Source organism: Embiotoca jacksoni, unplaced genomic scaffold, assembly GCF_022577435.1.
Source record: "Embiotoca jacksoni isolate LCO1_2020_lvr unplaced genomic scaffold, fEmbJac1.0.p SCAF_17, whole genome shotgun sequence".
Lineage (NCBI taxonomy): Eukaryota > Metazoa > Chordata > Actinopteri > Embiotocidae > Embiotoca > Embiotoca jacksoni.
Genome location: NW_027185307.1, coordinates 11,293,410 through 11,311,623, shown reverse-complemented (window position 1 = coordinate 11,311,623; position 18,214 = coordinate 11,293,410). Strand labels below are relative to the sequence as shown.

The following is an 18,214-nucleotide window of genomic DNA, read 5'->3' as shown; positions in this document are numbered from 1 at the left end:
TCCTGAGTGCGGGAGGTGATTACATGGGGGCGTGAGCTCGGGTGCTACACTTAAGGGAAGTCTCCCTTCTCATTCCAGCAATCCTGCTCCTGTATCAGTTTCATTTTGAGCCTAGGAGTCTTGTCAAGCCATGCAAAAAACACTTACACCAGCAGTTTTACTTTTCTCAAATGGAAGAAATGGCTCCTGTGTGTTTTTTTCCCTCTGTACCTGATCAAAGAGGCACTTTTATTTGTTCTCCACTCCTCTCTGACATGTGTTTAATTATTACCTCTAATGTTAAAATCTATTTCCTAATGCCATTCATTGTGTGGGAGTGTTTCTGTTATTAGTTAACAAAGTAAGGTCAACAACTACTTAAATGTCAGTTCAATATAATTAACGACTTGTAATGTACTGTAACCGGTAAAATGAGATAAGATAAATGTTATTGATTTAACGCAGAGAACTGACTGCTCACCGGGGCTGCCAACTCACAGAAACGCCCACTCTCAGGCTTTATCTGACACTGTCAAGCTGCCTGAACAAATCTCACCTGAAATACAACACACTCCATTTAAAAAAAAAAAAAAAAAGTAAAATTTAAAAAGGTTAAATATACTTTCTCTGCATTGAAGAGTCTGAACATCAAGCTTTTTCCACATTTCAGCACCAATATCAGTCTATAAACATTACAGAGCATAAAAAGACTTCTCCACAGTCAGAAAACACTTTACATAGGTTGAGTTTTGCCTTATTCAGTTTTACATTTACTTGAAATGTCCATAAAAATGAATTGTTAATGTAGGCAGTGTCTGTAGCAGGATAGTCACTCATGCTGTGTTTCAAATAACATATTTCCTTTCGTACACTAACAAATAGTGCTCTTACATGTTAGGACTCTTACTCTTGTAGTGTAGGAATTTTAAGTTTTCTTTAATTTATTTGTTATCTTTTTGCCTTTTTTACAGCACTCTAAATGTCTGGGAACTGAGTAGGCCAGTTGCTGGAGTTTTTGAAGTTAAATGTCGTCCCATTCTTGCCTGATGTAGGATTTCAGCTGCTCAACAGTTCAGGGTCTCCCTTGTTGTATTTTTAATTTCATGATGCACCAACATTTTTTAAATGGGAGACGGGTCTGGACCGCAGGCAGGCCAGTTTAGCACCCGGACTCCCCTACTAGAGAGCCATGCAGCCTCGAATTACGTACCGACCATGGTTTGGTATTGTTTTGCAGAAATAAGCAAGGCCTTCCCTAAGATGTTGTATGGGAGGCAGCATATGTCGCTCCAAAACCTGTATATAGTCGCTCACCATTAATGGTTCCTTCCCAGATGTGCCAGCTACCCATGGCATGTGTACGAATGCATCCCTGTACCATCATGCATGCTTGCATTTTAACTGAGCACTGTTAATAAGCTGGATGGTTCCTCTCCTCCTGAGCCTGTCGGATGAAGAGTCCATGTTTTCAAAAAATAATCTAAAATTTTGATTTGTCAGACAACAGGACAGTTTTCCACTTCGCCTCAGTCCATCTTAAATGAGCTCGGGCCCAGAGAAAGCAGCGGTGCTTCTGGATCATTATTCGTTATTTATGGTTTCTTCTTTGGATGGTAGAGTTTTAACCAGCATTTGTGGATGCAGTTATGAACTGTGTTTACAGATGGTGGTTTTCAGGAGTATTTTTTAGCCCAGACAATGATTTCCACTCCAGCTTTGTTTCCGTTTTTAATGCATTGCCGCCTGATGGCCCCAAGATCATGATAATCCAATAATGGTTTTCTTCCTTGTTTCTTGCATAAAGATATTTCTCTGGATTCTCTGAATCTTTTAATGATTTTATTTACCATACAGCGGGGCAAAAAAGTATTTAGTCAGCCACCAATTGTGCAAGTTCTCCTACTTAAAAAGATGAGAGACGCCTGTAATTTTCATCATAGGTATACCTAAACTATGAGACAAAATGAGAAAAAAAATTCCTGAAAATCACATTGTCTGATTTTTAAAGAATATATTTGCAAATTATGGTGGAAAATAAGTATATGGTCAATAACAAAAGTTCATCTCAATACTTTGTTATATACCCTTTGTTGGCAATGACAGAGGTCAAACGTTTTCTGTAAGTCTTCACAAGCTTTTCACACACTGTTGCTGGTATTTTGGCCCATTCCTCCATGCAGATCTCCTCTAGAGCAGTGATGTTTTGGGGCTGTCGCTGGGCAACACGGACTTTCAACTCCCTCCACAGATTTTCTATGGGGTTGAGATCTGGAGACTGGCTCGGCCACTCCAGGACCTTGAAATGCTTCTTACGAAGCCACTCCTTCGTTGCCCGGGCGGTGTGTTTGGGATCATTGTCATGCTGAAAGACCCAGCCACGTTTCATCTTCAATGCCCTTGCTGATGGAAGGAGGTTTTCACTCAAAATCTCACGATACATGGCCCCATTCATTCTTTCCTTTACACGGATCAGTCGTCCTGGTCCCCTTGCAGAAAAACAGCCCCAAAGCATGATGTTTCCACCCCCATGCTTCACAGTAGGTATGGTGTTCTTTGGATGCAACTCGGCATTCTTTCTCCTCCAAACACGACGAGTTGAGTTTTTACCAAAAAGTTCTATTTTGGTTTCATCTGACCATATGACATTCTCCCAATCCTCTTCTGGATCATCCAAATGCTCTCCAGCAAACTTCAGATGGGCCTGGACATGTACTGGTTTAAGCAGGGGGACACGTCTGGCACTGCAGGATTTGAGTCCCTGGCGGCGTAGTGTGTTACTGATGGTAGCCTTTGTTACTTTGGTCCCAGCTCTCTGCAGGTCATTCACCAGATCCCCCCGTGTGGTTCTGGGATTTTTGTTCACCGTTCTTGTGATCATTTTGGCCCCACTCTTTGGTCTTGGCCATAGTGGAGTTTGGAGTGTGACTGTTTGAGGTTGTGGACAGGTGTCTTTTATACTGATAACAAGTTCAAACAGGTGCCATTAATACAGGTAACGAGTGGAGGACAGAGGAGCCTCTTAAAGAAGAAGTTACAGGTCTGTGAGAGCCAGAAATCTTGCTTGTTTGTAGGTGACCAAATACTTATTTTACTGAGGAATTTACCAATTAATTCATTAAAAATCCTACAATGTGATTTCTTAGATTCTTTCCCCCCATTCTGTCTCTCATAGTTGAAGTGTACCTATGATGAAAATTACAGGCGTCTCTCATCTTTTTAAGTGGGAGAACTTGCACAATTGGTGGCTGACTAAATACTTTTTTGTCCCACTGTAGATAATGAAATCCCCTAATTCTTTACAATTTTATGTTGAGGAACATTATTCTTACATTGTTGCACTATTTTCCCCACACAGTCTTTCACAGAGTAGTGAACCCTTCCCCATCTTCATTGCTAAGAGACTCTGCCTCTCTGAAATGCACTTTTTATACCCAATCATGTAACTGATCTGCTGTAAATTAACCTAATTAGTTGAGATGTTCCACCAGGTTTTTTTTTGCTTTACACACACACACACACACACACACACACACACACACACACACACACCTTCCCAGTCTTTTGTTGCCCATGTCCCAACTTTTTGGAGACATGTTGGTGCCCCGCCCTTTCCTCTACGTAGCCAAGATAGCAACCATTTAGGGTGAAACGTGTTCATCAATTTACGCTCCTTTTGAGTGCCTCATCCGGGTAGTTGTTGTACACAGCATGTTTCTGTACTTGACAGTGTGAACGCACTTCTGCACTCAAAACAGTGAGTGTTTGTACACAAGTTCGCCATTTGGAGCACAGCAACAGTCTCCTCCTGCCACTGTATGTAATCTGAGTTTTGATGAAATATATACAGGAACCAAGGTTTTGTGTGTTGCCTGCAGCTGTGCGGAGGAGTCTTTCCCCTGGGTTTATTATGTATTTGTTGCATTATACAGCAACAATCAGTGAGGACATGAGAGTTGCTCTGCACATTATGCAATTGGCACAACAGCAGAAGATTTAATTATTACTTCATCCCCCAAACACAGAATTGGTCAGACTCTAAATGCATATCATGTCAGCTGTTACAATTTTAAAGGCAAAAGTCAGTCAATGTGTTGCATAGCAACCATCATTGGGTTCAGTCCTGGGCTCCAGCTGTTCTTAACCTGGAAACTCAAAATTAAGTCCCCCAGGAAGATTTCAGTTTTTCTGATTTTGTGGTACCAGCATTATTATGCGCACGTAGTCATTCCAATATACAGGGCACAACCTCTGGGATCATTAAATTAAAAAATACGGCATGTTGTTAAAGTCGGGTGTAGCAATGAAGACACATTTTATTACCACGAGTTGTAGTTTTATAAATCATTACACTTTGATAGAATTGCAGTGGTTAGCACGGTCGCCTCACAGCAAAGAGGTTCCGGGTTCGAATCTGGGTCTGGGCCTTTCTGTGCAGAGTTTGCATGTTCTCCCTGTGCCTGCATGGGTTCTCTACGGGTACTCCAGCTTCCTCCCACCATCTTAAAAAAACCCCAAAAAACATGCGTCTCGGGTTAATTGGTGGTTCTAGAAATTTCCCTTAGGTGTGAATGGTCTTTGTTTCCGTCCGTCTCTATGTGGCCCTGTGATGGACTGGCGATCTGTCCAGGGTGTACCCTGCCTTCGCCCTAAGTGAGCTGGGATAGGCTCCAGCCCCCCGTGATCCTGATCAGGATAAAGCGGGTATAGATAATGGATGGATGGAATTCAATTTCAAAGATTTTGTCAGCAGCAGCCTATTGGAGGTGCTGTACGTTAGTTCTATTGTATTGTCGGACATGTTTCAAGGAGACGTAGGCTCATGTTTTTTCCTCTCAAATACATCTCTCCTCTCCAGCAATTTCAATGCCTGTATACCCAAATTACTGCTAGTACTACAGATTTCTCAGCAACCTTGCGGTGTGAATCCATTCAGAGGCTTTGGGCTTTTTGTCCAAGTTCACAGCATTTTATTTTTAAATTCAAGATTTCTTCCCAGAGTCTTTTCCCAATACTGAATAGATAAAAAATAACCAACTCTGTCCAATTCTAATGAGGAGATTTTCTACTTCAGAAACAGTTTGCGTAAAAGGTGTTCACACGGAGGTGAACATTTACATCTCCATTGTATTAGGGAGAAATCAGTGAGATCCCACCCCTCAAAAAAACAAAACAAAACTTTACTCCAGCTCATAGTTGAAAGCAACCCTGCTGTTCACTGACCCTTGTCCCCTTCATTTTCCATACACCGGTCAAGCTTTCTGTTTTCACGCAGCACATTTAGTGATAATAGTAGTAGATTTGCCATTTGAAGTTGTAGTAATCATAGGTAGCCCTTAATGGCCTCAGGCATGATAGATCGAGCTGTTCTGTATTAGACTCATAAGGCCACTTTTATTGGCTGTAGTAAAAAAATAAAAAAAAAATAAAAAAAAATCAGGACAAGGCTGAGCTCTGATAGCCTCCATGATCAGCCTCCACACAGCACCCACTCTTATAGTGACAAGTGATTATCAGTTGCTTAGATGATCACTCTTACTACAGGGCTGGTGCTGGATTGGATCAGTGGGAGGGACCCAGTTCCTGTGATTGGTTGTTATGTTGTGGGAGGTTTGAGGTTATGGTAAGGATTGCAGGTAGGGTTAGGGTCAGGGTTGGGGTTAGGATTTGATGCACGGTTAGGGCTCAGTTAATTGACAGTGAAACAACCCATCGTAACATTTGGCGTCTCTTTAGTTTTTTTCAATTTCACACCAAACTCACTACAGCCCAATGCTATCCATTTTATCATCTGATGTGTAGTTACAGATGGTGAGCTCTATTGGACCATCACATTTTTTTTTGGGGGGGGGGGGGGGGGGAGGAGTTTAGCAACCGGTCATTTGAACAGTTTAAACATACTCTATTTGCAAATCTGAAAATTGGGAATTTCTCTTCCTTTTAAAACCTAAATGGACTTCCCATAACCCATTTGTTGTTCTTGAAGATGGTGAGTAACATGAGTGGGGATTTTAATCAATAATCATAAATAAATTGGTCAGACCAGCCACAAAAATAAAGAAAACCAAAGCACTCAGAATCCTTCCCTCTTCCAATTTTCCAGTATAATAAAACAAAACAAACAGTCTGCTGTCTGGTAAAACCTTTCGTTCCCAGTCACTAGTTGTGGCCAATCAGGGAAAGTCTCTCTAATTAGAGCCATTTTGAAACAAGGTGCAATCAATCTCTTCTCATTTAGAGCTGCATGGTACTCAGTTGTACTTGTAGAAATGTTAATCAAGTTAACCCTCTAAATGGGCATAATCAAAACATATATTGTCCAGCGAAGTTACCAAACAAATAAACATCACTTTCTTTGAAACTGACTTACATTATAGCAGAAAGCAAAACAAAACATCCCCCACAGAGATCTTAAAGGGTACGGCAGGTCAAGGAATCAAAGTCCTCCTACAGAACACCTGTGTGAGCAGAAGGACTAAACACACGCAAACAAACGTTTCACAAACATCACAAAAATCGTCTCACGCTGATCAGAGGCGCAAGAGGATACCATACATTGAGTCAAGGAAATTCCACATTGGGAATGGAGAAAGTACGCTTCATGACAATACTGCGCACACACACACACACGCCATAAGTATTGATGTTTGCTTAGACAGGCATCTCTTTATTGACTGTCAGTAATGCGAGACACAGACGAGCATTGATCTCTGCTACACAGAGATCATTAAAACTCCCGACTTTAACAAAGAATGGGTTTTTTTTTATTCATACTGGGAACACTGCACATCCTGTCAAATGATTTATATATATTTTATAAAGTTATTCATTCATGAGTAAAGTTGTAGAGTCTTTAAACTTCAAGGGTCATTAATTACGAGACAGAATAAACATTTGATTGAAACGTACATTTGTAACCTTTCTGTATTAATTAGCAAGGGATATAATACCCGTGAAAACCTTCACAGCTCTTTACAGAATTACCCATTTGCCTTTATACCTTATCATCCATCCCCTTTTATGGGAAAGATTGTCCATTAAGGTTCATTAGCAACGTCTTGTACTTCATTTCCTTTTAATGGGAGCTGATACTTTTCATAAGCCACTCCAGGTGCCACAGCCGTGATTAGCTCGTGGTGGTTTTACGATAATCTGTTTCGTATTGAGCAGAGCTTTCGTCTCCACGCTCACCTTCAAGGGTGCAGTTTGTCACGCTAACAGGAAGGTGTATGTGAACAGTGTTTATCCCTAATGCCGTTCTCATTTTGCTGTTTCTTCCCCTTTGACAGAGGTCTCGATTGCACGCTCCAGTCAAGAGGAGAGGCGATGTGGAGGTAATTAACACGTGTGTGTGTGTGTGTGTGAGAAAGAGGGGTGAAGCATCGAACATCACATTTAGAGCGTCATGATCAAGAAGAGAGCTCAACGTTCAACTCCCATTACTATGAAAGAATTCTAAGTAAGGTTTTAATCATGACTCAATTTAGCTGTTTTAGCAAGTGCTAACTGCTTGACATAGAGGTATAAAATACTGCAAATGGCATTCAGTTTAAAAAAGGATGTGTTAAGTGCATTTTTGTGACTACTGGTTTGTGCATTTCACCATCAACCTGAAACGAGAGCAAACATTACATTTTGTGTCCAATTTTTTTGGAATAGAAAATAAGTTGCAGGGAGCCAAACCCAGCAAAGGAGGTGGGAATGTCCTCCTGACTTCCTGATTGGGCTATCTTTCCCTTCATGGAAGGAAAGCAGGTGGTGCATCACTGATTATGAGTTTCACCTGTGTGTGCTGCTCCTCAACTATTTAAGGTGCTGGAGTCCGTCATTTTGTCCCTTTCTCCCTGGGCCTGTGGTTGCTGTTGGGTTTCCTTTGTGTTTTTTTGTTCACGTCACTGTACACACACTCAAATATGCAAAACACTACTGAGATTTGTGAATTACATAATTCATGTTGACATTGTTTAACATGGATTTTGTTAAATAAACCTTTAGTTTAAAGTCATGTGTTGTCCTCTCCTCTTTGTCCTTCCTCTAATCTGGACTGTGACAGCACACGCACGTCAGTGGTCGCAAAAATGCACGTACAGTAACACGGGTGCTGATGTTGATCAAGCGATCTAACTTGAAATATTTATAAAACGTATTGCTTTCCGCTGTGCTTCATTTGTGCAGCAGGAAGAGTCTCTGAACTTTTTGACCATGCCTCATGTTTTCCTCAGCAGACCAGAAGGGTCGTCTTTTTTTTTTTTTTTTTTGTGGAAAGCTCCATTTGTTACCATATGAATTGTTGCTTCGATCACCAGTTTCCCTGTGTGAATTGACAGAATTACCTCCAATCTCACCCCCACCCCTCTCTCTCTCTCTGTGTCTTATCCCAGACTTCAACCTCTTCCACATGATCGCCGTGGGTCTCAGCAGCTCCATCCTCGGTTGCCTGGTTACCCTGCTGGTCTACTCATATTGCCAGCGCTACCAGCAGCAGTCGCACGATGCCACCGTCATCCATCCCATTTCGGCCGCGCCGCTCAACACCAGCATCACCAACCACATCAACAAACTGGACAAATACGACTCTGTGGAAGCCATCAAGGTCGGTAGACAGATCTGCTCTGGGGTCACGCCTAACGGATTGTCTGGATATGTAGAGGCCAAACAGCAGTTTGCAACATTTCCTTACTGTTCAACTTAATCAATTGATGTCACACTCCCACTCTGAGTCAGTGCCTCTTCCTCCAATGTCAGTTGTGATTAAATACACTTCCTATTGCATGACTCTCACTGTCGCACCTCCTCCTGTCGTGCACCAACGCTCTCCAGTCGGGTAACAGATAGGCGTTTCTTCTTCTCTCTGCTCTGTGTGTCTCAGTGTGTGACTTTGTTCTGTGTCAGTGGTGATGCGCTGCTTTCTCATAACACACTAACGTAATTAGTTATCATCGCACGGGTAGGTAGTCGGCAATGAGGCGCTGCATCTGCACATTTCCCTGCCGAGCCCACTTCTTTGTGTCGTCATTGCAGACAGTTGGATGTACCAGCCAGGGAAGGAGCCCCAGCTACACTCGATACAAACAGCCTCTTATCCACCGACATATCAGGCCTTTAGTGCCAGACTGGGATGGTGATTAACGCTTGTCCACAGACACTCAACACTGCAGCTGGGCTTCCTTCAAGGATTCCCTGTGCTCTCAATGAAAGGAGTTTCAACCACTTAAACAGCCATCTACACTATATATCTATTTTTTTTTTTTATTTTTTTTTTTTAGCCAGAAATAAGGGGGCTTTAACCCTCGTGTTGTCCTTGGATCACAATGACCCGCAGCTGTGTTCAACCAAGTTCTCTTTTATTTTCATATTTTTTTGGGATCATTGGTGACGAGGAGGCTGTGAGGGTTTCTTTAAAGAATGACGACCAATGATCCCAAAAAATATAGAAATAAAATAGAACTTGGTTGAACACAGCTGCGGGTCATTTTGACCCGAGGACAACACGAGGGTTAATGGCAGTACTGTGATTTTATACCAAAAGCAAAGTTTGCTTAAACATTTTTTCTAAAAGTAACATTTGTAAAATAGTCTTTTTACCTTTTAGATCTCCCTATTTGTATGCAGCTATTGAAACTGAAAGGCTACTGGCAAAAATCATTTTCTTAGCGGCGCATAACTGACTGCTTACTAAGCCCTGCCTTAGTTTGTGCCATCTTTAAGAGCTGTTCCTTTATTTACACGTCTTTTGGGGATGCTGATTCTTAACGTGGGATCTGTAGCTTTAGCCTAATTATTTTAGGATGAAATCATTTACTTGGCAATCATGTGCATACAGGGCTCTATTTAAAAAAAACGTGAAACCTTAAAAAGTCAGCAGGAGACTCCATTTTAGCATTAACTTTGACTTGCTGGCAAATTACTGCCACGCCTCAAGCGTTTTTTTTTTCTCGCACTGCTGTCGGGTAACAGCAACATGGACGGCATCTAGGAGCCACAGAGGCTAACAGTTTCTGACAGACAAAGTTTCTGGAGGTACTTGAAACTAGCATCCAGGACTGACGTACCGACAGAAGAGAAATGCATTACAGTGGATAATCTAGTGGGGTTTTTTTCTCCCTCAAATATGAAACCTATAACCCTATAAACTGATGTATTTAGTCAATGATGTGCTCATGCTTGGCTTTGGAAGTTGCAGCTATAGATGATGCAAAATTGCAGTTTAAGTTACTCCATTCATTGCACATCACCCTCCAGACTTAAAAAAAAAAAAAGGAAGGATATCTTACTAGAGCACCATGCACACTGCTTCACAACGTCGACAGACCTACTGCGATTAGTTGCAGTTGCTAAGGCTATGATTGAACAATTGCTATTTTGGGGGGAGGAAGGTAAACTATTATTTCAAAATAAACTTGGTAAGTTTTACATTTAAACCCGCACTCATCTTGATATTATGGCCAACTTTTTTTCTTCTGTAATTCAAATAAATCAGCAATTTTTAGGCAGCTTTGCTTTTTGCTTTCACAAAGAGTTTGATGCTGTGTATAACAGGAAGCCTTCTCTATCGGACTATATGTTATAAACGAAGTGCATACCTGGATCTCTGTTTGCATAACTACTTCACAGATATGAAAATATTTTGTAAAGCTATCACAGAGTGTGAACAGACCCTTTGGCTCAGGGGAAACTTCTCTGAATGTAATTTCATCGTGGAATGAAGGTGTGAGCGGCGTTCATCTGTCATGCAATTAGAGTCAGGAGCGTTGAGCATAATTCAGTTAGGATAGTGGCGGATATGAATATAGACAGTCTGTGTGAAAGGACAAAAGCAGCTGCATGACAAATGAACAATGTCTAATTTTGCAAAAGCACATCCTGCCTCCAATCCTCACTCACTCAGCCTGAACAGTTCGGATGTTGCAGTGAATTTTCAACCATTCAGTGTAAAAACTATTCCTTTAAGTGTTTATAGGAAGAAATGATGAACAATGATGCCATTTTTTTTTTTTTTTTTTAAAGTATTTGGCCCAAATCCCGATGTTGATGACACATTAGTCATTATTATGATGCACAATGTTCCGTAGACGCCCTGCATGCAGTTTTCTTGGCCAGCTGGAATATTTCCAGTTTAGTTAATGATCACAGACCTAAGTCACCATTTAGCTGCGGTTTCATGTTCAGTTCATCATATTTCCAGGCTCCCTGTTAGGCAGAATATGGCCTGAGGGTTTCTTTGAGGATGACTCTTGCCCATTCCTCTCCTCCTTGCAGCCAGATGTGTCGGTACTCTTGCCCCTGGACGACCCCGCCTTGCACCAGCCTCTCTCTGCTAACATGGGGGTGTCTATGCGTGGACTGGAGATTTTCTACTAACCACTGACCTCTACAACATCCCGCCTCTTGACCCCCCCTCTCAACAACTCTTTGAACCCCAACCACTACTACTTCCTCTTCCCCAACGTGCCCCGCCCTTCCACTCCCTGTGGCACTTCCTGTGTGTGGCAGGTTGGCGTACAGTACTCTAGTTTCTCTTTCTCTGCTCAGAACCCTTCATCCCTCCATCACGACTCACTCCCTTCTCCCTCCCAGCTTGTGAGAAGGCAGTGTATCCCTCCCTTTTTTTCCAACAAGTGCCTGCATTTGCATGTTTCTCTTTTTTTCATGTTTGTCTTGTTTTGATCTGTTTTTACTTAATGGTTTAATTTGATGGGTTGAGACAGAAAATTCATTGTGATGTTGTTTTTAGTAAACTCCTCTGTTACCTCTCTATCACTAATGCCACTTTATAGTTAAAGCAAATTTTGTTTACAGCACAAAAAACTTGAAATATAATCATTCTTAAGCCAATTAAATGCATTAAAGACAGGAAGACCGAGTCGACGATGCTAACAAGCTTCGCAGCACAGCTGTTTAAACGCAGCCATGGGGCCACCTGCAGAGACACAAGTAACCGTCTCCGGGGCTGCAGGAGTGTTGATTACATTCCCTCTCTGTGCCAATCACGTAATGGGAACCAAGCAAAATTTATGAATTTTTTGTCCAGCACACTTGTTTCCTATCAGTGTCAGTTGGAAACATCCATCAGCTGCAAATGCAGCATCATCAAGTGTTCAATTACATCGCCCTAAGGGACTCCCAGCACTCTCTCTACTACAACAGACTGGATATGAAGGCATCTATATGCCAAATTGCTGATGTTGAATTGAGCACCACATCAGAAGCTCATTCCATGCTTCCCATGTCATGCAGGGACAGAGAAGCTGCCCCCATGGCTCTTCCTTATTGTTTAACAGAAAAGTGACTCCCTTGTGATCGATTTTTATGGCCTAGATTGTCCTGGAGGACCAACAATCTGAGGGCCATAAAAACTGCTGATGCTGGGTATTAGAGATGACAGAGGTGGACATACGGACGCCCATCAAAATAATTTAGCCCTATGGTGGCTTATCATTTTTCCAGCCCGTTTGCAAATGCTTTGACCTTGCTCTGTGAAATGTATGTTTCATTCACTGAGCGGCCTCCCATTGATTTGTGTTGCTCTTTTTTGTTACTTTTGGGGAGGGGGGGCTGGATGGATTTGCTTTTACTTTGCCATCTGGGCTGAATAATCACTTGATCCATGTGTCGCAAACAAATCCATACTGACTCTCTCCTCTCCTATTTTTTTTTTTTATTTATTCGCAGGCCTTCAACAAAAACAATCTGATTCTGGAGGAAAGAAATAAGTACTTCAACCCACAGCTTGCCGGGAAGACCTACACCAATGCATACTTCACCGACCTCAACACCTATGATGACTATTAACCCTTGACTCCATGCCGTAGCGGGGACACCTACCTTATCATCCATTTCGACTGTGTTCTTTTATTTGTGCTTTGAGATTCGTGACACCACGCGTGGCACAGTCCCACTCTGAGACTCCATGGCAGCTGGTATGTAATGAAAACAGACACGCGGTGTTGCCAACAGAGGGAAATGCCCACTCTCTCTCAGGTGCCTTGGGGTACACTTGGAAAGCTTCATGTTTGGGGGCAAATCTTGCCTTGAAACTCACTGAGAAACGGACAACTGTATTTCTCAATGTGGACAATAAGGGAAAAAAAAAAAAAAAAAGAAAAGAAGAACTCATCTCAAAGAAACTGTGGGAAATGTGATCCCTTTTAACTTTCCTGTGACGCCTCTAAAACAGACCTGTATTTGTAATGATGGGAAATAACCACAAATCGCTTTGCATGACTTCATCTGACGTGTTTTCTCTGCCGTTCTGTTTCGTTTTGCATGACTGATCGCATTCCAGGGTTTGGGGACTTGCAAGCAGCCTTTTTTGCTGGTCTAAGGTTCGGGACTGGTTTCGGAAGTCAGAGAAATAAAATGCTGTGGTGTTGCTTTTACCTTTTACTGCTGCGGTGATCTCCCAGATGGCTCACGCCCAGTCCGAGAATCCGGATGTAGATATTTGAAGTCTGTGGTCAAGTTGGTCCATGTTTTTGTTTTTATTTTCTCTAGCAGCTAAAAGTGTTGAACAATCAATACAAAATTGCTTTCCCTTTTTTTTTTGTTTCTCTCTTTTAAAAAGTACATATGTTTTTTGTACAGGAATTAGGTTTAAAGCTTATGTCTGTAGATTTTCTAAATACATTTCTTCAATGTCTCAAGTGTTTAAAGAGCATTTTCGTTTGGGGGAAGAAAAAAAAAGGTTTATGTGCATTCTGGCGAGTAATTGAGAGTATTCATATCAACCTGCATCAAGTTTAGTCTGTCATCGTACTTTTTATATATTTTTTGTAAAAAAAAAATAAAAAAAATAAGATAATGTTTTTCGAATTTTGATAGTATTCAGTTTTCCTTTGGCTTTTCAGTTAAATATGTATTTGTGAGAGCAGGATGTTAACAGCATTTAATGTACAGATGGAGCGTAGCAGAGACTATTCTCCTGAACCCCGACTGGAGTGCTACCTGTATACTGTAAGATGAAAGTCATTCATCAACTTCAGATATTTCTGTTCAGAGTGTATAACCAAATATTAGGTTATTCAATGGTTCAGTTGCAACTAACTCTTTTTACATGTTTGCTTGTGTTACTGTGCATAAATTAAAACTGCTTCGTACACAAAATACCTGTCAGACTTTGAGTTATGCCGATTCAATTTTCTACGCTCTGCCTTCTAAAGCTTTAAAGACTTTGATGCCATAAATGTTCAGTTTTTTTCACCGGTTCTGATGAATGACCTAAAGATGACTTCAATGTAAGTGAAAACAGACAGTGATGTAAAGCGCTCCCTTTCAAGTGCGAGACACTTCTGTCCAGTGTGGTTTTGCTCTGACAACTTCTGAGACGTTGATATTCCTCAAACAAAACACTGTAAAGCCCCAGCACCAGAAGCACACACGAGCACTTCATAAATCACCCCAAAACCAGAGGAAAAGACTCTCTCCACCTGTTCTTTAAAGGAGTCTTCAGCAGAGCCCTGCAGTGACAAATGGCATTGGCAGCAGTGGAAGGATACCTGAAGGATACAAATCGCGAGAGGCAGCGGGGTAAAGGTGGAGGGGGCGCTGTCTCAAGTCCAAACTTTAATCTGTATGATGGTGTGTAACACCACACACCGTGCTGTTCTCCATCAACCTTCAACCTGACGTCCCATCTGTGTGCAGAGGGTAATGGAGGAGGTGTTATTAATCACCCCGCTGTTTGGTTGGTTGAGGGTCTGACTTCGGAGAATTAATCTCCCTTTACCTTGACTTCATTCTCACTACCTGAGAATGAAGCAATGCAGCGACAGACACACAGATGAGTGTGTACAGTCGGGGCCAGAGGACAGTGGATGTCATGTAAGTGTGTGTGTGTGTGTTAAAGGTTGGGAACATATTTTTCCCTCGGAAAGCATTTTCTAACCACGTGCATGTTGCGTGAAGCAGACATTTGCTCCACAATGATCTCACCAAACCTTGATTGATGAATCATTACAGGATGCACACATAATGTACATATATTTCCTGCACACACACATCTGCAGCCAGTAGAGTAGCACTGAAGTGTTCCTCAGCGCTTTCATCATCCCATGAATGTGCCAGCAACATGAGCTATGCAGCCCCTAGTCAGTCAGACACTTGTGACATTCCACTTTGACAGCAGGGCCGAGGACGATAAATTACTTTCCAAAAGTGGCATTTGGGGACTGCTAAAGGTCACAGCTAAAGGTCATGCGAGCAGGGCTTTTGCAACAGAAGTGCTTGCATCTGTATAAAGGAGTCAAAGTGTCACGCAATGTGACTCGCAGGATGAGATGGACCACAATCTGCATTTTGGGTGTGAAAGACTTTATGGGAGTTGGAGTGTCAGTCTCTTGGTCCTGACAGAAGTACTCCACCAACGACTGAGCCCTAATGACTTTGGTGATTACCCAACTCCTACTCTGTCACCATGAGAATAATCATTTCTTTTTTTCTTTTCTTAAACATCTCAACAACTATTAGGTGGATATTGTGAGGAAATTTGGCACATTTGTGTGTATCCCCCCCCACGATAACTTTAAGAACTTTGGTGATCCCCTGACTTTTTATCTAGAGACACCATCAGGTTTCCAAAACATGTGAGCATTTTACAAAAAACAATTTAACTGACAATACAGTAATATCTATATTAATATCCTGTGTTTTTTCAAGTGCTTTACTTGAAAGAGTTAAAAAGTCAACATTATTATTTGAATATGACCTGAGATACCAATTTTATAACATTTATTTAATTTATATCCTTATGATGTGATTAAAATATGGAACACAGCTTCTCTGTGTTTAAAGCCGTTTTGCTCATGAAGTATTTAGGAGCTCTGTTAATTAGCAGCATGTATTTAGAGGCCTCTGAGTGGCAAACAAGGTGAGTGAGTGAGTGAGATTGTTCCTGTCAGGCAGGTAACAGAGCGTGAACATCCCATTAAACACCTCTTTTTCCTCTCGAGACCCCATTTTCTCTCATTCCCATGGATCACTGTGCTTTAGACCGGCCTTTCAGCACCTCCCTGAGCAGATCCGCCACCCAGATAGCACTGAAATACCAGCAGGACTAAGTATACAAATGCACCAAAATGAAGTCCCCAGACAACACGTGGCTGCTGCAGCTGCAGCTGTTCCTCAGCATCGGTAGTTAGTCCAGGCAAAACTGTGAATTCATCTGGTTCTGTGGAGAAAATCAGAAGTTAGAGCGAAGTCTGGGACGAGACCCCAGCAGTATAGTCTGAAAAGTGCTTTCAGGGAGAAAAACCCAGTGATTAATGTATGCTGATGCTTTATGTTTCTATGGGCTCAGCGAAGTGATGGAAGTAGATGTTGACTAAACAACCCCAGGGAAGACTGAAGACTACTGAACAATTTATGAGCTGCCATGAAATGTTGCGTTTTTTGCAGTGGGGAAAATAACAGTGATTACTGACGCCTGTCATGCAGTGGAATCCTTGAGTGGGGTGGAGGGGGTTACAGTTAGTGCAGTATACGTTTTACAGCATAACACCACTGAAGTCTACATTACCTCACACTCACTCTGTATCTTTCTCCACCGGAAGCTAAGGTGAAGCCCTGTGGATTCACGACTTATTTGTTGTTACTTTGAGGCTGCAAATAGTCCGACTCAGAAAGAAGATGTTTTAACTATCCCCCAGTGTATTAGAGCATCCCCCTTAAGTCAAATTTGTCTCTGTGCTTGTATGTTTTGAAGCAAACACTCTCTAATGCAGCTTCAGTCCGGATTAACATTACTACGTATTCAAAGAAAACAGATGAGAGAGATTTTTCAAAGCAGCTCTAAGCTCCATAACACCCTTGCCGCCATGCTTAAAGAGAAATATTTTTTTCATTTCAGTGACATCTTCGAGGAAATTTGTTTTTGCCACTAATACTCTGTATTCTTTACTCATTACATTAGCATCTGTGTAATTTTCGTTTCCAGATAGCACAGCAGTCCAGTTTTCTGTATTTCCTGCTCTCTGCTTTTGCTTCACTTCAGACAGAGGAGGCCCATCTTCCAGCAGCGCTCGCTCAGACAGATATGTGTGGGTAGATAGGAAGCTGGCACGCCGCTGCCGGTTCCGTCGAGCCAGACTGAAGGATGAATGTCACTGTAGTCACGAATGCCAGTTGAGAGATGCCACCATAGATTCCTCCCCAAGACATCTGGAATCCCAGGTGCTCCGTCCTGCCGATCCAGGTCTCGGCTGCAGGAAGCCAAGAGGCCTTGTGGATGCCAAAAGCCTTGCAACACCAGCCAAGCCACACTGAAGCTTATCAGCTCCACCACAACCCTTTATGGGCCTATTCACCTCAATCAAAGCTGTTATTTAGGTAACGAGCCAAGATGGCGGATATCGCTGCGCTCCAATTACCCACTATGTCTTCTCCATCTTTTCCTGCCAGCTTCCCCACAAGCTATGATTCTCCTCAGCGCTCCCAGCTGCTCTGGCGCTGCTCTGCTTCCTCGGTATCTGTGCAGAGGGAGGCCTTTCAGAACAGAAGGGCTCTGTCAGGACTAGACTCTTTCACAAGGGCTATTGATAACTGCCATGGTGTTTAGAAGGTCTTATCAACAGTGCAAAGGTGTCTCTCAAAAGGCAATGTTATTGGCAAACACTGATGTCCAATGAAGCACCTCAGAGCTGTAGCCAGACTCCTTTGTAGCGTAATTACGCTTAAAACCGAGCTTGATAATACATTCCAAATTCCATTATTGTCATTTGCAATGAGAATGAGAAATAATAGAATTGTGTTTGTTGCAATCACGTCTGATTTTCTGCTGAAAACCCAAAAGGAGATGTTTTATTTATTTATTTATGTTTATTTAAAAAGAAAGGTCCCACTGGGATACAATATATGTTGATGAAAAAGGAGTCATATAAAAATACAAACTGCATGAATAATACCACAAACAACACACTAAAACACAACAAATAGACACAAAACATGCATGGACTGCTATGAATAATGTCACATACTGTATTAAAACTAATGATGTTCTGTGAATATTGTGAAAATTAACTTTCAGACATGTCAAGAGAGGATAAAGATTCTAAGTTAAGTATGCCTGGCAGCTCATTCCAAACATGCGGTGCATGAAGGGTAGAGTCAGTTTTCACCAGCTCTGTTCAGGTGGTTTGGGCCTCGAGGAGAATTTTCTCTTATCTTGTGTTATAACCACTGGAGCAATATGTCAGGAAACTAGATATGCACTGCAGTAATTTACCCACTAAAGCTTTTGCAATAA

The 18,214-nt window shown here is 41.9% G+C and overlaps 1 protein-coding gene across 2 annotated transcripts in view; it reads left to right on the top strand.

Annotated features, from left to right (window-relative positions):
- sema5a (sema domain, seven thrombospondin repeats (type 1 and type 1-like), transmembrane domain (TM) and short cytoplasmic domain, (semaphorin) 5A) overlaps positions 1-14,073 on the top strand; it is a 126,500-nt gene extending 112,427 nt beyond the window's left edge. The window contains exons 20-23 of one of the 2 annotated variants that reach the window (XR_011178346.1): positions 7,266-7,310; positions 8,358-8,569; positions 11,236-11,469; positions 12,649-12,733. Coding sequence is in view for 1 of the 2 variants with exons in the window: in XM_069151618.1 (XP_069007719.1) it covers positions 7,266-7,310; positions 8,358-8,569; positions 12,649-12,768 (377 nt within the window). In the remaining variant the exon portion in view is untranslated. Of the gene's footprint in view, positions 1-7,265; positions 7,311-8,357; positions 8,570-11,235; positions 11,470-12,648 lie in introns of both variants that reach the window. The other variant, XM_069151618.1, reaches the window with a different exon arrangement.
- Positions 14,074-18,214: the final 4,141 nt, after the last annotated feature.